At 39.1% G+C, this 27,865-nt stretch overlaps 1 protein-coding gene across 10 annotated transcripts; it reads right to left on the bottom strand.

Annotated features, from left to right (window-relative positions):
• Positions 1 to 1,921: 1,921 nt before the first annotated feature.
• On the bottom strand, positions 1,922 to 27,865 carry Fcrl3 (Fc receptor like 3). 10 transcript variants are annotated; one of them, XM_020178330.2, is made up of 15 exons: positions 27,761 to 27,865; positions 27,355 to 27,476; positions 26,327 to 26,347; positions 24,726 to 24,968; positions 24,005 to 24,268; positions 23,488 to 23,772; positions 14,881 to 15,165; positions 14,223 to 14,501; positions 11,950 to 12,228; positions 11,470 to 11,589; positions 8,056 to 8,083; positions 6,669 to 6,778; positions 6,058 to 6,126; positions 4,650 to 4,681; positions 1,923 to 4,565 (listed from the first exon to the last, which is right to left on the bottom strand). In XM_020178330.2, exons 2-15 carry the CDS (start codon positions 27,413 to 27,415, stop codon positions 4,461 to 4,463), a joined length of 2,181 nt encoding a protein of 726 aa, XP_020033919.2. In that variant the 5' UTR covers positions 27,416 to 27,476; positions 27,761 to 27,865; the 3' UTR covers positions 1,923 to 4,460. The 10 variants fall into 10 exon arrangements, with proteins under 10 accessions (XP_073903873.1, XP_020033919.2, XP_073903872.1 ...); XM_074047771.1 differs by lacking the exon at positions 26,327 to 26,347 and adding an exon at positions 26,084 to 26,296; XM_074047769.1 differs by having other exon boundaries at positions 26,084 to 26,347; positions 26,788 to 27,476; positions 27,761 to 27,799.

Raw genomic sequence — 27,865 nt, 5'->3', positions numbered from 1 at the left:
ACAAAAAGAAATACAGCATGGATGCTAAACAAATATGGGTGAATCTAAAAATCTTTTTTCTTTTTTTTTCTGTTTTGTATCTTCTTATAGTTTCTTAATTTTCTAAATTAGCAACATGTATGTTTTGGGGGGTGGGACTGGAGTTGGAACTCAGGGCTTCGTCCTTGCAAAGCAGGTGCTCACAAAGCAGGCACTCTACTGCTTGAACCACACCTCCAGTCCCTTTTGCTCTGGTTATTTTGAAAATTGAGTCTCATGAACTATTTCACTGGGCTGGCCCTTTACCTTGATCCCCCTGCAAGTAGCTAGGACTATAGGCATAAGTCACTGGAGCCCATCTTCATTTTTAATCTGAAAAATCACTCTACTTTCTTAAATAAACAGTAATTGATTAATTTAAGACATTAAATGCCAAAAAAGAAAAAAAAATGTTTCAGAAGCAAGCAAAGATTACTGGAGGGAATTTTGCTGTGAGCCTTATCAGGAATGGCCTCATGGGAGACAGTTTTTGCTGGGCTTAAAGCATGGGCAGAGTGACAGGTACAAAGGAAAGGATAAGGTGGGTAAAGCCAGGACTGTGACCTGCTCAGAGGGTGTAGGTATGACATTTTACTGGAGCAGAGAGCTCAGTCCATGAAGAAGAATGGGCATGAGGTTGGGTTATGCTTGCCTGGAGTGGTCTATGTGTTTTCAGTGAAGCTCCTTGAGTTTATTCCACAAGAAAACATTGCCAGTTTGTGCCATCAATGCCCAAAACAGCCCAGAGGATGATTTGCAATTCTGTTCAGGTAGTTGTTTCCTTTAGCCATTGGTCCAGTTCCAGAGTCAACAGGACTTCCATTGGTGCTAGCCTTTTTTCCTTTGTGACCTGTATCCTGCCTCCTGCTGACTTCTCTTTAGTATCCTTTGTATCTGCCCAAAGCTCTTGGCTTTCTTTTAAAAGTCTTTTTTTTCTTAATGAAAGAAGCCAGTGCAAAAGAGTGCATGCTGTATAATTCCATTTATATAAATTTTTAGAAAATGTAATCTACCTACGGTGACAGAAAGTATTCCAGTAATTGAATAGGGTGGAGGTGGAGGAAAGGAGCATTGCTTAGGGATAATGAGGGATTTGGGGAATGATTGAGGTGTTTGTGATGTTGATTGTGGTGATAGCTTCATGAGGGGTATACATCTGTCAAAATTCATCCAATTGCACACTTTACATATGTGCAGTTTATTGATCACAAATTTTTATTCCATAAATTTATTAAAAATAAATAGAATGTAAAGAAAGAAATTATAGTAATGGCCCAGATACCTTCTTGACTAGCCAGAAACATAACTTTCTCTTGAATCCTCTCTCATACATTCCTTAGATTCTCTACGACTGCTTACAGTCCTCATATTGAGGACCTGATTAAGGAGTTTTGAGAGGGGGCTCCCTATGCACTCAGAAACATTCTGTGCACTCTAAGGTCCCTCTGGTGTCCCCATCTCTGCTGACCATGCCTGTCACGTGCTGATTTTCTTTGGGCCAAGGGTATTGATTGCCCTAGTGCTACTTGCTCACTGTCTGCGCCTGGAGAGTGGCTCTTTCTGCCAATAGAACATTGCCTCCCTCCAGCCTTTGACCCTACAGCTTTTATCTCTCCTAAGTCAACAGGGGGACCTTTCTGTCCTCTGTGGCCACTCTGTGAGATAGGTTTCTCACAGCAGGCACCGAGCAGCATGGCTTCTCCTCATATAGAATTGCTTTATCCTACCTGGAGGCCCCAATAGGAAGGCATCTAAAACTAATTTTATTATTTTTTTATTGTTTTATTATTCATATGTGCATACAACGCTTGGGTCATTTCTCCCCCCTGCCTCCACCCCCTCCCTTACCACCCACTCCGCCCCCTCCCTCTCCCCCCCACCCCCTCACTACCCAGCAGAAACTATTTTGCCCTTATCTCTAATTTTGTTGTAGAGAGAGTATAAGCAATAATAGGAAGGAACAAGGGGTTTTGCTGGTTGAGATAAGGATAGCTATACAGGGCATTGACTCACATTGATTTCCTGTGTGTGGGTGTTACCTTCTAGGTTAATTCTTTTTGATCTAACCTTTTCTCTAGTACCTGTTCCCCTTTTCCTATTGGCCTCTGTTGCTTTAAGGTATCTGCTTTAGTTTCTCTGCGTTAAGGGCAACAAATGCTAGCTAGTTTTTTAAGTGTCTTACCTATCCTCACCCCTCCCTTGTGTGCTCTCGCTTTTATCATGTGCTCATAGTCCAATCCCCTTGTTGTGTTTGCCCTTGATCTAATGTCCACATATGAGGGAGAACATATGATTTTTTGTCTTTTGGGCCAGGCTAACCTCACTCAGAATGATGTTCTCCAATTCCATCCATTTACCAGCGAATGATAACATTTCATTCTTCTTTGTAGCTGCATAAAATTCCATTGTGTATAGATACCACATTTTCTTAATCCATTCATCAGTGGTGGGGCATAAAACTAATTTTAAACACATCCAGAAACCACCTGGATTTTTTGATTGCTCTGAAGACCAGGCCCACATTGCTGCATTGTGCTTTGTACCTCATAATATGGAAATAAGATATATAATCCTTTCTTTCACAATAAAAATATGTCCTCATTAAGAAGAAAATAAATTTTTCCTCAGTGAATTAGCTTGCTAGCTGAATTCATTAGTCTAATATTAAAAACTTCAGATGAGATTACATTTTGATACATGTTACACTTTTTGTTGTCTAAGCTGTTGACACCCAAGGGAAAAAACATAAAATTTGAAACAAACTTCATGCTTTTCTGCTTGAGCTGTTTCCAAGGTTGGCAACGCATTGTTGTGGTATTTACATAAAGTGATGAACAATGACTGGTGTAAAATGAGTGATTTTCATCAATTGGTGCAGTTGATGAACTTACTAGCTTATTTTCATAAGGTCTATTGTTTCCTAAAGCTACAAGAATTTCAGTAGCATACCAGATAATCAAGGCTAGCAATATTCATTTTTTGCCTCAGAGGAAATAATGAGTAGAATTTATTCGCCCATTCTCCTGAAACAAGTACAGTGACATGCTTTTGTTTTATTTTTCTTCAACGGCAGATGCTCAGTGTTTGTCAGTCAGTTGAGAAATAGGTGAGGAGTCTGAGCAATGAAAGAGATGTCCTCCTTTGAGCTTACTAATCAATGCTTTGCATCTCTGCACCTGCTGCCAGCTCAGGTGACAAAGGCTCCTGAGTGAACCTGAGTTTAGAGTGGGAGTCCTGTGAATCAATGGATCTACTGAGTTTCTGCAGTTGATGCAGATACTCCATCAACTACAAATAAGGAATGCTGAAGTTAATCTGTGTGGTTAGAGATGTCATCTGTTTGTATCTATTCTTTTTATCTATCTATCTATCCATCCATCTACCTATCACCATTATCATCTATATATCATCAATTATCACCTATATATCTATTTGTATATCTAATCAAACAGTTTGGAGGATCACTCTTCATTAAATAGAATAGGCTAAAAACCTTTTTACTAGTGATAGAACCCATGAAGAAACAGCATATAGGTAAATATATAGTGACATATTGTTTCATGTAACATTTGACATCACAGGAAAGTAAACCCCTTTCGAAACAGATTTGATAAGGATTCTGTACTCTGAGCAATTTCAAACAGGGTGGCTGAGAAATTTTTACAAAAAACTTTAAAACTCTGACAGAAGGGAGAGCCATTTTATGCAAATTACATACCAAATGATCACTGGGGGAAGAAAAAAAGGACCTATGTAGAATTCAGAAGTAAGACAATGAAAGAAGAGAACCTGAACACTGCTTAGTGGGCATGGATTAGAGTCTCATAAATAGACCAATCCTGAAAAACATTTATACATGCTTAATCCAGCTGTTTAGTAAACTGCATGTTATTCTCCTTCCATAGCATTGTTTGGTCCTTCTTAATTCTAGAATTCTAGTGTCATCCTGGTAATGGGAAGACAAGGTAGTAGCATTTAAGAGCACAGACTTCAGAGCTGATCAAATCTGATTCTGCCACTGTTTGCAGACCTTGGTTAAGTATTTAACTTCTATGGACCTCTGCTTCATCTGTAAAACAGATATTATAGTACCCAACTCTTAGAATTATTTGCTACAGTTATTTATGTAAAGCCCTTGTGACCCTGGATAGACCATCCTTCTCCTCTATTCCATAGTCCTGGAGACTGAGGGCCTATGTGCCCTGTCACACTCACTCAGATGCTACTCCTTCTGTTCCTAGAAAAAACACAGACCCAGGCACAGAGGAAGTTGACAGACTTTTTGCACAGCCTCACATTTCCTGCAGCCCAGCTTCTGGAGAGCTAAAGTCTGGGAAATAGGGAATGTACATGGTTTAGAAAACAGTGAGAACAGCATAACTGCTCCCCAGGGTCCCTGGCCCACTCCGGGTAAGGAGCTAGTGACTTGAAGCTGGCGATGTTCATGGAACATTCTCATAGTTTCCTGTAGCATCTTCATGGTCAGTGCCTCTACTGCTGTCATTGACGTACACCTTCTTCAACTCTGAATAAATGACTACAGGTTCCTAGTAAAAGACCCACAAATGGTAAATACCTCAATATAGGTGAGGAAGAAAAGAGAGTAGAGAAAACGAGGGAATGTGTCTCACCTTATCTTTCTGATGCATCCTTGCTGAATTTGCTGTTGGATGGGAGTAACAAAGAAGTATTAAACTCTATATATTCTAATTTACAACCTAACTCACAGTGTTTGCCAAGCCACTTTTACTTTTTTGGCTCATTTTTTGACTTTCCTCTACTAAGATTTTCTAAGCCCTCACAGAAAAGTGCCCCCCAAACTCACAATACATATTCACTAATAAAACCTCTTCCAAATGCTTAGAATTATTTTCTGACAATTTTCTTCTTGCTCCTCTGCTCACCACAACCGCAACAGAGCAGTCCCTGTACCTGGCATGGGTCACTATGATTGTACTAACCATCTGGGAGAAGATGGCAAATAGTATATACTTTGCTGTGCATGGGGAAATTGGATAAGAGGGTGGCAGCCTAAGACCACACAACAATTTCTCAGGAAGCCAAAGATTTGCAGTGAAACATTTAGGAAAGTTGGTGTGGCTATGTGTACTCCTTCTACCCTTCCAAAGGTTTCTTTGTATCTCTTTCATTTATTTGGTAGGCCAGTAAGCATTCATTGAAAAATGGTATTTGATAAGTTACACAGAGAAATGACAGAAACTCAGTCCATAAGATCAAGTAGCCTATAATTTTGAAGGGGAGAAATAAATATGGAAATGAATTCAAAAAGGTATTTTGAGCATGCAGAAAAACAAACTGAATCATGTTGTTGCCACAAAGGGTTATCAGTTCCTTCCATGTTAGGAGATGAGGAGTGACAAGAGTCACTGTGAGCTTCACAGTGAAACCTGAGCTATACCCTGAAATGTGAGCAGAGCTTACCAGTTAGCTAGGGGCAAGGCTATTCAGGATAATTAAACATATATGTCAAAATATTAAAATGCCAAGAATAAGAGCAAAATGCTATGGTCAGGGCATAAGGCAGAATCTGAAGAAGGCACTGAAAAAAAGTCACCGAGGACAGCTAATTCCGGCATGGTGTGATCAATTGTGACTCTCAACAGTGGTCATGCTGGAAATAGGACATTGCAAGGTCAAAGAACAAGACTAGAAGTAAAGAGAGCAATTAAGAGAATCACAATTGTCTATACATTAGATGATCAGAGATTATATAAAGTAAATAGTGCTCATAATTCATTCCAAAAGTGTTTCAAGAAGCCCACAATATTCCAAGCATCGAGCAGGATGCTGTGAATACATAAGTGAAAAGTCAATGTTTGTCCTCCAAGTGTTCATGGGGTAATGGTGTCAGTATGGGCAGGTAAGAAGTAGTGAGTGGATTAGTGACTGACAATACAAGAGGAGCAGGGAATGCCTCCCATGTTGGGCTCATATTTGAGATGCGTCTTCCATCAGACCCCTGGTTGGAACTGGTTACACACGGCAACCTCACTTCTCCTTATCTGACAGTTATCTCACCTGAATTTTCTTTTGTATGCCGCATGTTCCTAATCTGGGAATAGACCACGTGGCTCTCTTCAGGATTTACTGTGAGAAAAGAGAAGATCCCATAGTTGGCTGTAGTTAAGAGCCCACATTCCAGATTCTCCTTCTACTGTGGATTAGATTTAGATTTGGTTTGTTTCCCAAACCAAATGTGTTGGAAGCTTAGAAGTGTGGTAATGTTAAGAGGTGATGAGACCTTTAAGAGGTGGGGTCTAGTGGGAACTCGTTGTAGGTCCTGCCCCTTACTCTGGCTTCCTGCCTCATCTTGTGATCCACCCCCTCACCTGTGTTCCTGCCACTGTGGTGCTATCTGCCCTGATAGCCTCACCATTCCCTTGAACCTCCAAAACTGTGAACTATACCACTTTTACTTACAAAGTACACAGCTTTTGTTATTTCATTATAATAATGAAAACTAGACACACACAGCTTCCCAGACATTGAGTTCATAACCACCTTTTATTCCCCAATATAATGCCAGGAATGTTACTTTTAAATTGGGTATTAAAGATCCTGAGCTGTTGCACAATACTTTCTTCCCTTGGCTAATTGCTGGAGCCCTCTGCCCCTTAGGGAGTTCTCACCGTTGTACACTGGCTGCAGCTCCATTAGGGCTAGCGTCTCAGAGTGGGAGGACTCCTGGGGGTTGGTAATACATGATCTGGACAACGAAGGCTCCTGACAGTCATTGGCACTATAATTGTGACAGATGGAGAGTATACAATGGACAATATAAATGTATTCACGGGTTACACAGAGCCTCGGGGAAATGTGTATTCAGGAAGGCAAAGAGCCCAGCCTGATCCATATAAAACTAATGTGGCCACTTCCCCATGACACTTTCAACAAAATGTAAGTAGAGTGTCACAAGATGGAGCCCAGGGCAGCATGGTAGAACAGGCTAGGTTAGGGGGAAAAAGCAATGGTCTCAAGGTTCCTTTGGTATTGTAAAAACTCATTCAATTTTAATAATTATTTTTAAAGATGTAGGTTCTTAAACATTGATATACAAGGACTTCTGCTTTCTCACAAAACTTGAACTTTGTCTTTTTTTAAAAGGTTTTTCAATATTCTATCTCATGTTCCAATATTCTACCCTTCCTGTAAGATACCATGAAGGCTCCTCAAGAAAAGTGTGGTTTGGGACTGGATGTGGTGGTTCAGCTACTTGGAAGGTGGACAATGGAAGGATTACAGTTGAGGTCAGCCCAGAAAAAACTTTGTGAGACTTCATCTCAACAAACAAGTCCAACATTGTGGTATACACTCATAACCCCAGCTACATGGGAAGTGTAGCTAGGAGGTTAACAGTCCAAGACCAGCCCTGGGCAAAAACACAACACCCCATCTGAAAAATAACTAAAGCAAAAAAGAATTCAAGGCATGGCTCAAGTGGTAGAATATCTGCCTTCCAAACACAAGGCCCTGAGTTGAAACCCAAGTACTGCCAAAAAAAAAGAAAAGTATATTTTAAAGCTTTATTTCCTTATATAGTAAATATTGTGTATTCAATAGTGCTGACATTCAGTCATCATCTCCTAAATGAGTATATGTGTGGAGAAATGAATTTCAGGGAATAAATGAATTACATCATATGAAAGACAGTGTCATAAGATATCAGCATTCAGTTCTGTACTGCAGCACATAAGGAAATAGGTAAACTCACATTGGTAACAAATGGCATGCATTCTGTGAATGTACATAGAGAGTATTATTCATAGACATGAGTGAAATTGACTTTCTAATCACATTTTTGGATTTTGTAATATGTATATAATTATATGTTCTCATATTGTGGTTATAAATAGATCATGAAAATTTTGGCAGCACAAGAAGCAGAGGAGGTGGAGTGGGTGGTAAGGGAGGGGGTGGGGGCATGGGGGAGAAATGACCCAAGCCTTATATGCACATATGAATAATAAAACAATAATAAATAAATAAATAAATAAAAAGAAGCAGAGGAGACCTCACCTAGGTGTTCCAGCAGCAGAAAGTCCTCCTGCAAAATGAACAAAGGAGCATTAATTGTAAGCAACCTCATGGATAATGGGCTCCATGTTGGAACCTTCCTTCCTAGACAGAACTTAGTCTAGAATCTCAGATATGGCAAATCTTGGTCAATATCCATCACTTCCCATTTCACATTATAGCAAGCATGGTGGAGTCTTGAAAGACATCTGCCCAGACTTACACTTACTCTGAATCAATTTCCAATCAATCAGTAATAGAGTGTAAAAAGTGACTCTTAAGTAGTTGGTAGTTGTCACTGAGTAGCAGAAGTGAAACAAAATAATAGTTAACTCTGGACCTAGGCCATGCCCACTCCTTTATTCTGACTACAGCTTTGCAAAGTAGAGACAAAGGTAGAGAGTCTGGGGCTTAAAATTGATCAGGAATTCTTATACAAGTACAAATCAAGGGTACTACCATGGTAAACACAATCTTCTCTTTCTCTGTGACCCCTGCAAACCCATTCCAGCCACACTGAACTGCAGACCATGTGGGTTCCTAGTGGTTCCTCCACACCTCTTTTTTCCTTTTCTTTCACCTGCTCATTTCAACTTATCTTTCCTCCTGCAGAGCTTTATCTGATGACAGCAGGTTGAGTAAGTGAACTGCCTCCATGTACAAAGAACCATGTGACATTAAAATTACTAAATTCTATTTTAATGATTTATTGCAAAATTTGCCCTTAATTTTGTCCTTCACCAAAGGGTGTGCTACTTACAGCTGCAAATCTTGTCTCTTTTTTTGTATCCCCATTGCTGTGCCTAGCAGTTGGAAATATTCAATAAAGATTTGTTGAGCAACTAAAAAAATTAAAATGTGTACCTTGAGGACAAAAACCAGCAAGTTGACAGTTTTATGATAGGTGGTCATATGTAAGTGCAACCTTGAAGCCTACTCTCTCAGCCTTAAGAATGAAGCAATTTTTCATCCACACTGTAATCCTAAAATCTTTCTAGTCTGCCCCAATATAGACCTACTCCCAGTTTCACATCCCTGTCTTTGGCATTTTATATCTGTCTCAGTGAGCTTAGACAATACAACCCACTGCCCAAAGTAAACTTGCCAGGCTTGATTTCTATGAAAAATAGCAGAATAATGCCTGCAAGCCCTATTCTAAGGGCCAGACCTCCTGAGTAATGTTATGTAAACATAACGTTCAGATCAATGACAATCCACACTAATCAACAACCAATATTTTTCCTGTATATAGCCCAAGGATGCATCTGGAAGTCAATCTATTAAAAAAAAACAACTAAGACCTAGATAAGTAGCTATTTATAATATAAGTTAATATTTCCTAAGGACATGTGCGCCAGGAACTATGCTAAGAAGTTTACCCAAATTGTCTAGAACCTAAAAGATGGATACTTTAGCCAAGTAGTAAGAGGTCACACCTTTAATCCTAGCTACTTGGGAGGTGGAGAGCTAGAGGATCAGAGTGTGAGGCCAGCCTGGGAAAAAGTTCACAAGACCCCCATCTCAGCCAATGCCTAGACACAGTGTTGTGTGCTTCTCATCCCAGCTACATGGTAACACACAAATAGGAGGATCGTGTTCTAGACTGGCAGGCATAAAGCAATATACTATCTGAAAAATTAACCAATACAAAAAGGGATGGTGGAGTGGTTTAGGTGGTTGAACACCTGCCTAGAAAGTGCAAGGCCTTGAGTTCAAGTCCCAGGACTACTGAAAAAAAGATAGATACTTTATTATGACTCTATATAGACTTAGAAATTGGAGTTTGGAGAGTCTTATTGACTTGCCTCACATCAAAAGGCTGGTGACTTGCACTACTGGAGTTTCAACCCAGCAGTTTGACTACAGAACCAATGTATCTTCATTCCTTTTGATAACTTGTAGCATTCACTCAGAAAAAATTAGAAGGTTTGAAAATTTCTCTGAGAAAACTGACCAATGATGGAAAGGGACCTTACTATTACTGGAGGCAGAGGTAAGATTTTTGAGAAAAGAAAGGCAGAAACTAGGTCATAATTCCTTAGTGAGTTGTTTATTTAAAACAACACTCTTTCTACATCTGGGGACAGAACTACCTGGGTTTCTTTCCATATGGATCACAAGAAATGATAGTATTTTTTCTTTCCTTGGTGTTGTGTTGACTTATCAGTCTATTTTTTTTAACATTATCAACTTTGATAATGTTTGTTAGTGTTTTCTTCTCATGAGCTATAGATTAATAACTATTATATTGAACAAAAAGCCATAATTAAACATATGTTAATTATAAAAAGATTCAGTAAGTATAGGAAACAAATAAAGTAAGATGATAGAAAAGAAACATCATGCTAACACTAATTATATTTATTAACATACTAATATTTATAACTTGTTAGTTTTATTATTACATTACTATCGAAACTATTTCAGAGTAAGTGATATTATTGAGGTAAAGGTCGTTTTGTAAAGATAAAGTAATTAATTCATTAAAAACATGTAACAATTCTAAATATTCATGCACATAATATTAAGCATCAAATCTAAAGGCAAAATCTGACACAACTGTAAGAAGGAATGAACAAAGTCACAATTATAGTTGAAAATTTCAATACCCCTTATCTCAAGTAAGGACACAGAAAAAATTGGCAGATCCATGCTATAAGAAATGTTAAAAGAATTCCTTTATGTAGAACACAATGATGCAAACTGGAGATATGGATACACAAAAAAAGAATGAAGACTACTGGAAGCTGATAAATAAGTGTGTATTATTCTGACAATTCATATAAAGGCACGTCCTCAGTCAGATAAAGAGTATCTACAAAACCCACAACCAGCATAGTACTTAATAATGAAAGACCAAATACTTTCACCCTACAATCAGGATCAAAACAAGGATGTCTTCTCTCACAACTTCAATTCAACATTGTAAAAAGTATTCTAATCAATGCAACCAAGCAAGGGAAAGAAAACAAATTAAGATCAGAAAGGAAGGAGTAAAACTGTTTTTATTAGCAAACAATATGATCTTCTATATAGAAAAATTTGATGAGATCTACAAAACAGATACTAGAACTAAGAAATATGTTTTTTGTTTCAAATGAAAGACTTTAGTTTTCATCTTTCTTATTCACAGTATGCTGTGAAATGGAGATAGAACAGTAAACACTTAAGTCTCTAATATTTAATTGCAAGTAAAACTCTGCTATCTGATTTAAATCTCAAACACACAAGGTAAAATTTTCATTGAGAACTTTATTCTAACTTTTGTTACTACTGTCTACATGGTGACAATGAGTAATAAGACTGAAGGTCTTGTAAGTGGAAAGAAATAATTGACTTTTATTGGATGTACTACCCAATTCCAAATTATTGTAGCAATGTCACGTCACAATCAAAAGATAAGACATAGACACCCACCTGATTTCCTTTGGGTCCAGAAGTGATATAACAGAAGGGCAGCAATGGCAAAGCCAAGAAAGCTGAGCAATCCCACAGTGATTCCTGCAGTGACAAGTGTGGTTCTGTTCCTGGGCGTCCCTGAGTGGGAAGACCTATACTTGAGTTCTGGTGGCAAAGGTTTTGGATCAAAAAAATCCATGCAGTCAAGAAATCTATCTGTGTAGTTACTTGCCAGGATTTGATCTCTCCCTTTGAATTATCTCCAGTACAATTTGTAGCCTTCAAAATAACAACACATGAAGGCAATGACATATGAAGGGTGATCACCAACATCTAAGATTTATATTTAATCCCTTTCCAAACCCCCATAAAATCAGAGCCAATCTCAAAAAGCCCCAAGCATATTCAGAAACTGACACTGACAGAATTTGTACTGTCAATTGTAGAAATACTTTATTGGCATAACTGTGGGTTCCCATCCAGGTACTACTAACCTACCTGTGATGTTGAATGCCATCACCTCACTGTGCTGAGCCCCCAGGCCATTGTCAGCATCACAGGAGTAGTTTCCAACAAGCTCTGTTGGGAGAAAGAGTTTGAAGGATGCTCCTCCTCCTGAGGGGGCCAAGCTGTTCCCCAGGGTGATGTCTTCATGATAAAACTGGTACATAATGGGAGGAGAGCCTCCCAAGGCCTCACAGTGAAGTTCCACCACATCCCCCACTTTAGTTTGGGCTGCTGGGGGCCTGAGGGTGAGGACAGGGTGAGACACTGGAACTGAGAGAGGAAAAAAGAATTCATTGGAAGTTTTGCATATGTGTATGCAATAAAATGTATTGAAAGAATATGCAGCATAGTTTATAGTAGGAACATGGACCTGGATTCAGGAAAATCTGGGTTTGGATTCTGTCTCTGATCTTTACTAGTTCTGTAATCTTGATTTTTAAGAAATTTTAAATTTATTTAACTCTCACTGTGTGGTTCTGTAAAGTGGAGCTAATAATAAATTATATCTTAAGCTATTATTATAATAATGTGTATAAGGTGCTCAATGAACATGAGCTGTTATTATTGATAGAAATAACCAAACTCAAAGGTTATTTTCAAACATTACCACTCCTGCGTCTTACCTCTAAAACCAGGACTTCCATGTCTATCTAAAGTTGGATTCTTTTCCAGATACCTTGCTTCATTTTTCAACATAGTATTTAGCACTTTCTAATATCCATACATCATCCCTCCCTCCCTCCTTTTCTCTGTTGTTGTATATCTCATTATCTCAATAGAATATATGTTCCATAGAACATGCATTTATATTTTCTTTATTGCATTTCCAGCTGCTGGTGGATTTTTGTGTGGTATATAAAGGCTGACCAAGAATTGGTTACTGAAGAGGTAACTGAACTGATCCAGACTGGCACAAAAATATCCAGATATACCAATAGCAAAAATGACTTCCATTTTTTTTAAAAGTAGCTTTCTAACAAAAATTTGAGGATTTTTTATTCATATATGCATACAATGCTTGGGTCACTTCCCCCCCCCTGCCCCCACCCCTTCCCTTACCACCCACTCCGCCCCCTCCCTCTCCCCCCACCCCCTTGATACCCGGCAGAAACTATTTTGCCCTTAATTGATTTCCATTTTGATTATTGCTTACACAAATTGGACATCTGGTCCTAATAGACCATCAATGTAAAATGTAGACTATAAGATTGATGAGTCTGAAAATTTGTGAAGAAACCTGGAAGTGCCAATCTGTGTGTAGTGATTGAGATAAGAAGTTCCATGTTTCATTGGTGAGAGAGGCTTGGTAAGGGTCTTAAGCTCTATTTTGCATTAGAAATTGGCTAAAGGGAAGTGAGTGTGAATGTGAGACCATTCAATGGATGGCAATGATTAGATTTGAGAATGAGCCATCTTCTGGCTGGAAAAAAGATGGCACTTGCTGCCTTTTCCAGGTAGAAATGCCAAGTCTTACTTTTGGAACTATAGAGTTTCTGCTAAGTTGAAATAGACTGAGTTTTGTCCTTCTGTATAATCTCTAAAATACAAAATGTCTTAAGTGGGATGCTAAAGGCCTCTAACATCAGAGATTCCAAGACTGAGAAAGACCATGTCAAGTTCCGTGACACAATACATTCCAGTGGGTGAGAGAAAATAAAATATGAGTGCTTAATTCGTTTAAAACAGTTTTGAGCCTGAAAGAAAGGCATTTAGCTCTACTAATATTCACACTGGTGCTCTTGCTGAGGCCATGTCTCACACTTTGTGTTGGGCCCTCACAGGAATTTTCATGAAGGCATACCGGAGTGCTGGGCGGAAGTGCCCTCAGTTTTTTATTCACTCTCAGTGCATCAAAACACATTGCCCACCTACTTGACTACTTGAGTACATTTACAGATTACTGCAAACAATGGCCTGGTTATTTGTTCCTGGACGAAGGAATTCAAAAGAAGTGATAAGTCTTCTGTGTCATGCTCCTTTGTCAGTAATTGTGGAATTATAGTATGTACTTTGGAAAGTCATTGTGTTTATATTGGAAAGACTGTGGGGCATATGGCTATTATTGGTACTAACAGGAGACACAAAGGAGTGGTATAACTTACTGAATATGTAGTCATAAGGAATAATCTCAGAGCTCTCAGGTGGAGGCAGAAAAAGTGGGGAGTCTGCTGGGATATCATCCCAGCCATAGCTGATTGGAGCTCTATTTGTGGAAGACAGTCTGGGATGGTGGCTGTTAACTGCTGTGGGTATACCCTGCTTACCTATGACCTTGAGACTCACTCTGTGACTATGCTGGGACCCCAGTCCATTGTTAGCATCACAGGAATAGTTTCCAGAATGATCTACAGTCAGAGAGAAGTTGAAGGACACTCCTCCTCCGGAAGGGGCTGAGCTATTCCCCATGATCACATCCTCATGATAAAACCGGTATAGGATTGGGGGAGAGCCTCTCAGGGCCTTGCAGTGAAGTTCCACCATATCTCCCACCACAGCCTGGGCCCTTGGAGCCTTGAGAGTGAGAACAGGGTGGGACACTGGACCTGAGGGAAACAAAAGAGTTGTCAGAGAAGGGTTCTGCTGCTGCATCAGATTCATTACCCAATTTGACGTATTTAAAAATAAGATACATCCCTTGATTGGTTCTGTTTACCATTACCACACATTTTTCATCTAATAATCAGAAACACAGTCTCAAAATCTTGAGTAGTAATCCTAAATAATTTTGTTTTCATCACTACTCAGTCCTCTCCACAAGGAGCAATGTGGCTTGAACTTATTTTGTCATCTTCGCAATTGTTTTTATTGCTTTTGAATCTTGACATCTATGTTACTTTGCCTATTTCAGAAGATCCTCATAGCTAATGGAGAACTCGACACTGGTGTGTGAACCATGGCTGAGTAAAAAAATCAGGAACTTACTTCTGACAGTGACTCTAATCCACTTGCTGATAATGGGGCCATAATTGTTGTCAGCTGCACAGTAGTATCTCCCAGCATCATGCATCTTCACAGTGGGTATCTGCAGCTCTGCCAACAGGGAGTGCTGGGTCTTTCTGCCAAGATTTCGTGTTCCCTCTTTATGCCAGGAGAATGTGATAGTCCCTGTGCCCTTGGCTACTGAGCAGATAAGGACCAGATTTTCTCCTTCAATCAGCTGTCCCCCTGGGGGCTTGGTTTCTAGAATCACCTCAGACACAGGGATTCCTGGGGAGTACACAAGATAAAATGTGAACGTCTCAATAGCAAGGACCTCAAGGTCAAGCAAAAGGCTGGTGCTGCAGTGAATAATCTAGGGCATAATAGGCAGGGATCTAAAATAAGAAATTAGAAACTAATGGTATGTTTTTATAAAGGGAACAGCATCCCTCCTCACTCCCACAACAATTCCCATCCTTAGGTTAATATAGGCATCCAACCCATGATATTTCTAAACCTAATGTTGCCTACAGGCACATTTAATGAACATTTATGTCTAAGGAATCTTTGATGAACTAATGGACCACAGAGTAAGAGAGAATGCTAGAGTTGTTACTTATATCCCTAAGTGTCTTTATTCACAATCCAATCCATTCTCTTAACCTTCAAGAATTCTCAAGTCTCACCTCCATGTCTCTATATTCATGCCTGACTATTCCAGTTCATATTCATCTTTCACTTTTTAAAATTATTTTTGTGTGAGGTTAGGTAAAAAAATGTAAACACCATAGAGGCCTTTAGAGACCACATGTGGCTAACCACTATTACCTGACTTAGGTGGAAAAGAATGGGCCAGGGGAGCTAGGTCAATGTTGAGCCTAAAAAGAGAAGGAGATAGAGATTCAAGATGGAGGATAGCTGAGTGAAGCAGAAACCCTGAGCTCCACAATTTTAGAAAAATACTTCTGAATCATGGTAGTTAGACTTGTAATTCTGATTTTTTTAGCCAACTAAATTACCACCAACACATAGGGTGCATATAAAGTTCAATGATCAACCCTTAAAACAGCTTTTAATTACTCATAACAGCCAGGGAATTCCCAGTGAGGGTTGGAACCAGTATAGCCACTAGTCTGCCTTGGAGGAAATCTGCTGGCCATTTTTCTTTCTTTTTTTTTTCTGTCTTTTTCTTGGAGGAAGCAGAGGACTGGGGAACAAACTGAACTATATTCTGTGACATACTGAACTTACACCACGTGGACACAAACTACCTGCACCCCAATGGCTGGACCAAATTGCAGATGTGAATCTGTAACCCCAACAGGTGAGCAGCACATAACACATACCCTTGAGGGAACCACATAGTCCAGCACAGTTGGTGGGCAGATTGCACACCCCCTGAACAAAACTGAATGCCATAGACAGAGAACATAATTCACCTCTGCATAGCAGGGGTGGGACAAAATGTGGAGCTGACTTCCCAAAGTGGAAGTAGGACAAAATGCAGATCCAACCTCCTAAAGTGGGGGTGGGGTGGAATACTGAGCTTAACTTGTGGGTTGTGGGTGGGGCACAACACTGAATTGCCCTACATTGTTGAGAGTGGGGTTGATCTGAAAGAGCCAAAGCAGCAGTGGAGCAACACAGGCCACTTCCTGGTTAAATCAGAAACATATTTGACCACCTTGGAGAATCTAGTAATGAGCTGAAAAAGTGAGTGATCAAAGAGCTCAATTACAACTTGTCCTGTGGGCAGAAAGGATCAGTGACTGCTCACAAAACAGCCTCTCAACTGAACCACTGCAGAGATCTCACCTGCATCAGATGACCTATCACACCAAGAAAGCACTAGGTTCAAACACCCTGAGACCCTTCACCCTAAAGCTGTCCAAAAGGAAGGCCAACATCCATCACCACACAGCCCAGCATACCAACACTGAGTAGGGACAGGGACACTAAGAAAGCCCCTGTTAAATGTGCCAGCACCTGGATTTGAAGTCAAAGGAATAAGTCTAGAGATGTCAGAAAACTGATTTTTTACCCCTTTTTTTATTTAGTATTTTTAATTTTATTACTACTATTCTTTTATCTTTATTCTTAATCTCTTCATTTTCTCTCCTCTTTTTTGTGCTATAATCCATTGTTACCTATCTCTTCCTCTCTGTCTAAATATCAATCTGCTTAGACCTCTCTTTTCCCACTTTATTTTCTCTCCCCCATTTTTTCTGCCCTTTTCATCCATTCTCTCCTTTCTCCACCTTCCCCTCCTCATCTCCTCCTACCCCTCACTCCACTCCTACCACCTCCTTCACATCCACCACTCACTGAATAGTCTACTATGCCAACTTTACACTTTACCCCCATCTGTACTATCCCTCTGCAATCCCTGAAAAAAAGCACCCAAACCCACAAAAACTGAACTACACCTTAACACACATTAGGGACTATTATCAATTAGCTCCCACAACTCACACCCCTTCCCTTCTTCACCTCATCCACTCTTTTTGATCCCTCAGTGCCATCTTTTTAATTATCCAAGTATCTATCTCTATCCAAACAATCATTATCCTCCAAATTCCCACTGTTTATAGATAATAACAACAAAGACTTCTCTATACATTATGTAAATACCTGGTCTGGCATTGAAGCAGTGAATTTGTTATTGCTAAATTATACCTCCAGGTCAGGGAACAGAAATAGCACATCAACTTTGTTAATGACTAAGCCAGTCGCAGCATAGTCAAGGGAAAGAAAATAGTTGATTAAAACCCCCAACTAGCCAATCAATAACACAGGAGCAAGTCACGAAAAAGAAACATGGGGAGAAGAAGACAGCAGGGGAATACAGCTCCTCAAAAGACTAACAATAATTCAATAGAGGATTTGTGGAAAATGAAGGAAATGAAAACCCAGTTGCTGAACCCAGCAGAATGATGATAAGTATGTTCAATGAGCTTAATGAAGACTGTCAAGGGGGGCTCAAAGAGGAACTAATGGAAGAGCTTAAAGAGAACTTACAAAATCAATTCAAAGAATATCCAGACAACACACACACAAAAAAAACTTGAGAAGACACAGAAACAACTAAATGAACTCAATGAAGACTTCAACAAACTCCAAAATGAAACCAAGGAGACTATAAAAAAGATATATACAAAATAAAGAAGACAGAGCAAGATATGAGGGAGACTTTAACAAAGATGTGGAAAATCTCAGAAAAAAAGAATCAAAGAGAAATCCTGGAAATAAAAATTTCCTTAAATAAAATACAGTTGAAAGGTACTCCAGCACACTACAACATGTGGAAGACAGAATTTCGGGGCTGGAGACAAAATAGATATTAAAGAAAAAGCAGAAGAATTCTTAGACAAAAGACTCAAGAGCTATAAAAGGAATACACAAGAACTCAATGATTCCATCAAAAGACCAAACCTCTGAATATAGGAGTTGAGGGAGAAGAGGTTCAAGCCAAATGCATAGGTATTTATTCAGCAAAATAACAGCAGAAAACTTTCAAATATCAAGAAAGCGTTGCCCATTCAGGTACAGAAAGCTTCTAGGACACCAAACAGACATGACCCAAGTAGAACCTCTCCACAGCATATTGTTGTTAAAACAACTAGCTCAGAGAAGAAGGAAAGAATATTGAAAGCTGTACGAGAGAAAAATAAAGTAACATATAAAAGGTACACCCATCAAAATAATAGATTTCTCAAGAGAAACCTTAAAAGCAAGAAGGGCATGGAGTGAGGTATTTCAAGAACCGAAAGAATACAATTTCAGTTCTAGGATACTCTACCCAGCATAGTCTCATTCAAAATTGATAGAGGAATAAAAGTCTTCCATGATAAACAGAAACTAAAACAATATATGACTACCAAACCAACAATACATAAGATTCTGAAAGGAATCCTACATGCAGAGGATTGAAAACAAATATAACTACAAAAGGATGGGAAATATTAAACCTCAAGAGAGGAACAGACAAGTACTCAGAGAGTAGCATAGAATTAGCTGCACATACACACAAATGCTAAACAACAACAAAAAATAAATGGCAGGAATCACCACATACCTCTCCATATTAATACTAAATGTTAATGGACTCAACTCCCCCATCGAAAAACACCCTTTGGTATTTAAAAGGAAGACCCAACAATCTGTTGTTTATAAGAAACCAAACTAATTGACAAACATTGTCTTAGGGTGGAAGAACATCTACCAAGCTAATGGCCCCCCAAAACAAGCAGGAGTGGCAATACTTATATCAGATAAAGTGGACTTCAAACCTAAATTAATCAGAAGAGACAAAGAAGGTCACTTCATACTAATAAAAGGAGCAATACAGCAATAAGAAATAACAATTATTAACTTACATGTGCCTGATGTCAGTATACTCAACTTCATTAAGCATACACTAATGGACTTAAAAATGCAAATAGACTCCAACACAGTGGTAGTGGGATTCTTTAATAATCCTCAATCACCAATAGATAGTTTACCCAGACAAAAAAATCAACAAAGGAATTCTAGAATTGAATAACACCGTAGAGCTAATGGACCTCACAACACAGCATTCCATCCTGCAGCAGCACAATACACATTCTTCTCAGCAGCCCATGGAACTTTCTCAAAATAGACCATATCTTGGGTCACAAAACAAGTCTCAACAAATACAAGAAAACTGAAATAACCGCCTTCATATTGTCTGACCACAACACAGAACTAGAATTCAATTCAATTCAAAAACACTAGAGTTCAACAACAAAAGCAGCAGCAGAAAATACTAAACAATTAGAGGCAAAACAACACATTGTTCAATGATCAGTGAATCATAGAAAAAATAAGGTGGGAAATCAAAATTTTCCTGGAATTTAATGAAAATGAAAACACAACTTATTAGAACCTATGGAACACAGCAAAGGCAGTCCTAAGAGGAAAGTTTATAGCCATGAGTGCATACATTAAAAACACAGAATGATCTCAAATACATGACCTAATGCTATATCTCAAACTCCTAGAAAAACAAGAACAAGCTAAACCAAAACAAGCAGCAGGAGAGAAATAATAAAAATAAAGGCCAAAATCAATGATAATAGAGACTCCCCAAAAAGTACAAAGAATCAATGAAACAAAAACCTGGTTCTTTGATAAAAATAATCAAGATTGACAAACGCTTGGAAAATCTGACTAAAATGAGGAAGGAAAAAGAACCAAATTAATAAAATCAGAAATGAAAAAGGGAAGACAACAAGAAACACTAAGAAAATCCAGGGAATCATCAGGGACTACTTTGAAAACCTATATTCTAAATTGGAAAATCTAGAAGAAATGGACAAATTTCTAGATACAAATGAGCATCCAAAGGTGAATCAAGAGGATATTAATCACCTAAACAGATCTATAATATGCAGTGAAATTGCAGCAGCAATAGTCTTCCAAAAAAGAAAAGTCCACGACCTGATGGATTCTCTGCTGAATTCTACCAGACCTTTAAAAAACTAAAACCAACTCTCCTTAAACTGTTCCATCAAATAGAAAAGGAAGGAACAATGCCAAACTCATTCTATGAAGCCAGTATTACACTCATCCCAAAACTGGACAAGGACAGAAGAAAAAAAGAGTATACAGCCCAATCTCTCAAATAGATGCAAAACTCCTTAATAAAATAATGGCAAACTGAATTCAATACCATACCAAAAAGATCATACATGATGACAAAGTTGGCTTTATCCCAAGGATGCAGGAATTTATGTATGTTGAACCATAACATAAATCATGAATTATAATACAGCATATTAACAAAAGCAAAGTAAAAAACCACTTGCTCCTCTCAATAGATGCAGAAAAAGCCTTCATAAAATTCAACATCTTTTCATGATAAAAGCTCTGATGATACTAGGAATAAAAGGAATGTACCTAAAAATAACAAAGGCTCTATATGACAAGCCTACAGCCAACATTCTACTTAATGGGGAAAAACTGAAACCATTTACTCTAAAGTCAGGAATGACACAAGGTGTCCATTCCCTCCACTCATATTCAACATAGTCTTGGAATTCCTAGCCAGAGCAATAAGACAGAAAGAAGAAATAAAAGGAATATATATAAGTAAGGAAGAAGTCAAACTATCCCTATTTGCAGGCAACATGATCTTATATCTAAAGACCCAAAAAACTCCTAGACACCATAAACAGTTTCAATGAAGTATCTGGATACAAAAATCAATTTACAACAAAGTCAGTAGTCTTTCTATACACCAACAATGAACAGATTGAAAAAGAATACAGGAAAACAATTTCATTTTTGTTAGCCTCAAAAAAAGCAAATACCTAGAAATAAATTTAACAATGGATGTGAATAACCTCTACAAAGAGAACTATAAACCATTGAAGAAAAAGTTTGAAGGAGACTACAGAAGGTGGAAATATCTCATGCTCATGGATTGGTAGAATCAACAGAGTGAAATGGCTATCCTACCAAAAGCAATCTACATGTTCAATGCAATTCCCATCAAAATTCCAATGACATTCATCACAGAGATTGAAAAATCTACCTTAAAGTTCACTTGGAAGCACAAAAGACTGAATAGCAAAGGCAATACTGAGAAAAAGGAGCAACACTGGAAATATCACAATAACCAACTTCAAACTATGTTGCAGAGCCATAGCAATAAAAACAGCATGGTACTAGTACAAAAACAATATGCAGACCAGTGGAACAGAATAGAAGACTCAGATACTATGCCTATGTAATTTTTGACAAAGTCACCAAAAACATACATGGAGAAAAGACACCCTCTTCAACAAATGTTGCTTTGAAAACTGGATATTTACCTGCAGAAAACTGAAACTAGATCCATCTCTTTCAAGTATACATTAGAAGTAGATTAAGCACCTTAATATAAGACCTAAAACTTTGAAACTAGTGCAGGAAAGAGCAGAAAATACACTGAAAGCAATAGGCATAGGCAAGGACTTCCTTGGTAGGACTCAAGTGGTTCAACAACTAGGAGAAAGAGTTGACAAATGAGACTACATGAAATTAAAAAGTTTCTGCACTACAAAAGAAATGGTTTCTAAATTGAAGTGGCTATCCTCAGGATGAGAGAAAATCTTTGCCAACTATTCATCAGACTAGGGACTGATAACCAGAATATACAAGGAGCTCAAAAACTTAAACTCCCAAAAAAATCAATGACCCAGTGAAGAAATGGGCAATAGAACTTATCAGACTCTTTTCAAAAAAAGAAATTCAAATGGCTCAAAAACACATGAAAAAGAGCTCACTACCCCTGGCCATAAAGGAAATGCAAATCAAAACCTCATTAAGATTCCACCTGACTCCTGTTAGAATTGCTACCATCAAGAACACAAACATCAAATGTTGATGAAGATGTAGGGGAAAAGGAACACTCATACCCTGTTGATGAGAATGTAAATTAGTACAACCACTATGGGAAAAAAATAAAATTAGAACTGCCATATAATCCAGCAATACCACTCGTGGGGATATACCTGAAAGAATGTGTCAGTTTACAACAAAGTCACCTGCACACCCATGTTTATTGCAGCACTATTCACAATAACTAAGCTGTGGAAACAGTCAAAATGCTCCACTACTGACAAATGGATTAAGAAAATGTGGTATTTATATGCAATGGAATTTTACTCAGCCACAAAGAAGAATGAAATTTTGTCATTTGCAGGTAAATGGATGAAACTGGAGAACATCATCTTAAGTGAAGTTAGCCAGGTTCAGAAGGCCAAGAGTCACATGTTCCCTCTAATATGTGGAATATAGACCTAATACAAATACAGTAATTTTGTGAAAAACTGGTCAAACTAAGTGGAGGTCACATATAAGAGGGGTAGGGTAAAATAAGGAAATTAAGAAAATGAATATGGTCGTTATAATCCCTATACCAGAATGAATATAGAATTCTTAAACTGGCTGAAACCACCATAAGAAAGGGACTAAGATAGAATGAAGAAAAATAGAGATGAACCAATTGGGGTTGTAATACATATATACATGGAAATATCACACACACACACACACACACACACACACACACACACACACACAAACCTCCCTGTGTAGCTACCTTTATCTCAAACAGCAAAAATGTCATTTTTTCCTTTTTTTTTTTCCTAGAAAATTGGAGAACAGGGAGTGGAACAGGTCCTGCCTAGCAGAGGGGTTAGTACCAGTAGCAGGAGGGGAGGTGGCAGGGGCAGGGGATAGGGTGGTGCAAATACTGTGTACACATGTATGTAAATGCAAAAATTATACCTGTTGAAACTATTCCAGGAATGGGAGAGCAGTTAAAGGAGAGCAGTAGAAGGGTGAATTCAAGTGGTATATTTGATACGTTGCAAGATTTTTTGTAAATTCCACAGTGCACCCCAACCCAGCACAACAATAAAAATAAATAAAATCACAAATAAAAGCCAAAAAATAAATAAGTTAAAAGGAGAAGAATACTAGGATATCTGAAAGCTCATCTCTATATTCACCATCCTGGGACAGGGGACAGGGAGGCAATCTAACATTCTGCTCTCCTCTCCCCAGCTCAGATTCTGGAAGAGCAGCATATTGGACACTTACTCTGTACATGGATCTGGGACCTTGAGCTATTCTTTGAGATTCTGTAAGCCATTGCTTCTGCCATGCACCAGTAGGACCCCGAGTCTTTCCTCCACATGGTGGGGATTTGGAGTTCTAGGGAGCTGCTGCAGCCTGATCCCAGAATCTGACCATCTCTGAAGAAGCAGAACTGGAGCTGGACATTTGACTTCTGTGGAGGGAGCTGAGTCTCACAAGTCAGGGTCACCGGGCCTCCCTCAGTGGGTTGGGAGGGGGTGGCTGTCAGCACAGGAGGTAGAAACAACTCTAGAGAGAACAGATAAATCCTCTGGGCAGTGAGTGTGGAACTCCTGGATTGAGGAACCTGTGTTGTCAGCACCAGCCATAGGAAATAGAGAACCAAGAAGGTGGGACAACCTCCCTTCCATGGTTGGGCCATAAAGAACTTTTTGTGAACTCCCCACTGGGAAGTAGATTCCCTCACTCCTCACACAATTTCATTACCAAAATGCATAACCCACGGTAGTTTAATCATTACCTTGAACTTGTATCTTTAGAGGCTTTGAAGTTATTGTCCGTGAAAAAATGCTTAAAAACTCAATAGAAGCAGTACAGTGATATTCACTATTATCCCTAGAGACTGACTTTAATGTGACTGAGTCTGTGTTATAGCTATTCTTAAGTTTTTTTCCATTTTTGTAGTAAATCTTATCACTTGTTTTCTTCTCTTCTTTCCCTCGGCATTTCAGAGATATGGTATCTCCTTCAAAGACAGGGTGTGGAGCCTGAAGGATCAGCTGGTCTGCAGAAAGTGGAGAACATACTAAATTCAACCTTGTTACTTCTTTCTTCACTCTTATTTCTACTCATGCACAGGCTAGAACCCAGTACACACCTGGAAATGTCCTCTGTCACTAATTCCATACCTTTAACACCAAAATTTTCTCTGCCCTAGGAGAGTTAACTAATTTCCAGAAAAATGTCATTTAGAAATATTCATGTCTTTAAACAAAAGGGGAATTTTGTTTAGTACCTTTCTTCACACCTAGGTTTATTTTTGTCTGGTGGGCTCTAGGGTGCAGACACTTCTCTGGAGAAAGAAGATGGAGCCGTTGCCCCATCTCCTTATCCTCACCACTGAATCAACTCATCACACATCCCCATGTCTGTTTATCTCTACCTTTGCTCTCTCATTAACCCAGTCCTCTGACACTCTGCCTGGTGGCTTGAATTTATAGATGCCCCTTTCCTTTCCTCACCAGATGAAAATTCGACAAGCACAGGGTCACTGAAGGAGGATCTTTGAGTCTTGCATTGGTAATACCCAGACTCTTCCATTCTTATATTTCTAGATGTTACTTTCAACAAATCCTTTCCATGATACCAAGTTGTGTCTCCCTGGGCTGGTGAATGGAAATTCATGCAAGTAAGAGTCACAGTTTCTCCTTTAAAGGCTGCAGACCATGGAGGATCAAGCAGAATTACAGCTTTTGATGGTACTCCTGAACAGGAAAGAGAAATATGAAAGCAGATAAATAAGGGGGCAGGGCATGGAACATGAGAGGGACCAGCTTTGCAGCTGGGAATTTTCCTGGGATCAGGGTTGGAAACAACTTTTAAAAATATCTGAGCTAGGTACCAGGTACTTATTCCTGTATTCCTAGTTACTTGGAAAGCTGGAATCAGAAGGATCATCCAGGTCAACCCAGGCAAAAAATATCTATGAGCCCCCATCCCCAAACCAAAAAAAGCTGGGTGTGATGGCATATGCCTGTCATTTCCAGAGACAGTGGAAAGTTTAAAATAGGAGGATTAAGGTCCAGGCCAGCCTAGGCAAAAAGCGAGACCCTATCTCCAAACTAACCATAGCAAAAATGAGTGGAAGTGTGACTCCAATAGTAGATCTCTTGCCTTGCAAATATGAAGCCCTGTGTTCAAACTCCAGCACTGCCAAAAAATCTAGGGCGGAATCTTTCGTTTTCATTCTTTGCCTAGCCTAGACATAGACAAGAGGGCATTATAGGGGTAGGTCTCAGGTTCTTGCTTTGAGCTCTGAAAAGCTCAGGAGATGTGATTTCTTAGTTAGACAAACACTGTGAAGACCTCAGAAAGGAAGTTGCTTCTGAAATGCTCTTGTTCTTTTCATTCCTGCCATGACAAAGGTGAATCTGGGATGTGTATACCTCAGACTCCAGAAAATCATTCTTGCCTGTCAACATTTAATGAATAATATTTTTTCACTTTCATTACTTTTAAACTCTTTTAGTTGAAGATTCTACAGGGAAGGGAACTTTTCTTCACTCTCCATCTAAAATGGACATAGTCAAGAATTAACAGATATGAAGAATTTCAATGAAGGAGAATGGGTTGCTTGAGAAATCAGATTTGCGTTTGGAATTGCAACTGACAGATGAGCCTGGAAGTTGAGGTTTGACTGTGGCATCAGCTCTTTTAAGAAAAATAAAGATATTTCAGCCACTTTTTTCCTTGGAATGGGAGCTACTTCTGTTTCCTTGGGTAGCAGCACTAGCTTGGGCATGCAGAGGGAGAGGTCTCAGGGAATAGAGGAGATCAGATCTTAGATTCTTTCAACATTGGTCTCCTACCCCTGTCTTACCTTCTTCAAATGCTTCCTCCTTCTCTATACTGAGGCATCTTGGTAATGGGAGAAATTTGGAGACTGGAAAATTCAGAGGAGGATCTGTTTGCCCAACCTTGTAACAGGTGTGACCCTGGAACATCAATCTCACTTCTGTTGTCATGTCCCTGCTGCCTTCTTTTATAAGAGTTGGGTTAGACTGTGCTGGCCAAAGGGACCAATGCTCAGAACCTTGGAGGGACAGAAAGAAGGGGAACATACCTGAGTGTTCATGCCCAGGAGCTGTGAGGGAGCCAAGATTCAAAGATTAGACCAGAGCCATGTTTCTCAAATATTTTCTATCAGATGCTCTATGAGAAATTTTTTTAACAATTTAACCACAACTCTTCTAATTTTTTCTCCCCATTGTATATCTCCCAGAACTCCTAATCAACAAAAAAACCCTCAGTCTATAAGTTTAGAATTCCCTTTACAAACATGGAATGGCTTGTGTTCATAGCCCTTGCTCATCTCTTTGCTACTGCATGCTTAGCAGCCTCATATTTCCTTCCCTTCCTCCTTCCTCTTCTCTAGCCTGAACTCAGCAGCGCAGACACAGGAAAGGACTTAGGTAAATGGTTTATCTTCTTCTCATTCCTTGGGCTTCCTATTGTTCCTTCTACTTCTTCAGGCTCGTGTTAAATTCTGGCTTAAAACATCTGGAAGCAAGTCATGTTTCTCACCAGATCCATCCTCAGTTTTGGAAGTCATTATGCATCTGAGAAATTATTTAGTTTGAAGCTGTAAGAAGAAAGGATGTGAAGTTGTGTTTTCATAGAAACAAAAGACCAAGTTTCCTATAGGATAAAAAAAAAAAGGTGGTGGCTAGGCAGTGGTGGCTCACATCTGTAATCCTAGCTACTCAGGAAGCAGAAGTCAGGAGGATCATGGTTTGAAGCCAGCCCAGGGCAAATAGTTACCAAGACCCTATCTTGAAAATACCCAACACAAAAAAGGACTGGCAGAGTGGTTTAAGTGGTCAAGCATCTGCCTAGAAAGCATGAGGCCCAGAGTTCAAATCCCAGTATCACCAAAAAAAAATGATGATGAGAAACCAAAGATTTCTTGGCTTACTGTGAAGGTTGCATTAGGAGCTTTATGGTTGGTTTGGAAACCCAGGTCTATTCTTTACCATCTTTTGCTACCAGTCTCTGAACCTCAGAAGGAAGAAGAGACAGAAGCTCCTTGACTTTTATCCTGGCTGATTTTAGATACTGAAGCTGTGGTCACAGCCCATTCCATCTACTTACCCAGGATCAGCAGCAACAGGCATAAGAACATGAGGACCCAGCCTGGATGACTGCAGTGCATGTTTGTCTCACCAAAAGTTAGGCTTATCTCCAAAGATGGGAGGCTGTCGCTCAATTAAGACCTGCAAAAGTTAGAAAAGCAGAAGTAAAACTTAGGATCATATCTTACTTTGGGTTCTGAAAATATGAACATGGCTCCCCTCCTAAATGATGCCAGTATTTCAGCCCCAGCAGCTATGCATTTTCAGATGTTGAGAGTCATCTTTCAACACTTCAGGTCTCTGTAAAAAATATCTCCATGGCTGTGCTTGGGTTTTCTGAAAATGCCAAATTGTGTATTTACTCATATTCAAATAACTCATATTCAAAAAACTTCCATTTTTCAAATGGAAAACCCCTTTTTTACCTGAAATTCATACAGCCTCTGGTGGCACACAAGGCTCCAATTACAGGTATGATTGGTCATTGTGCTGCCTGATTGTGTTTTGTGGTATGACTCACACAGTGAAGG

This window comes from Castor canadensis, chromosome 11 (assembly GCF_047511655.1).
Source record: "Castor canadensis chromosome 11, mCasCan1.hap1v2, whole genome shotgun sequence".
In the NCBI taxonomy this organism is placed as follows: domain Eukaryota; kingdom Metazoa; phylum Chordata; class Mammalia; order Rodentia; family Castoridae; genus Castor; species Castor canadensis.
This window is presented reverse-complemented; position numbering and strand designations above follow the sequence as displayed.

Bases quoted from the DNA above. Each gene is read 5' to 3' on its own strand.
- Fcrl3 (XM_074047769.1), bottom strand. From the start codon at position 26,815: ATGACTTCCAAAACTGAGGATGGATCTG. The intron at 24,969-26,083 runs GTAAGACAGGGG...TTTCCTGTTCAG, and splicing joins GGAGGAAGCATTTGAAGAAG to GAGTACCATCAAAAGCTGTA. The intron at 6,779-8,055 runs GTGAGGTCTCCT...TCACAATTATAG, and splicing joins TCTGCTGCTGGAACACCTAG to TGCCAATGACTGTCAGGAGC.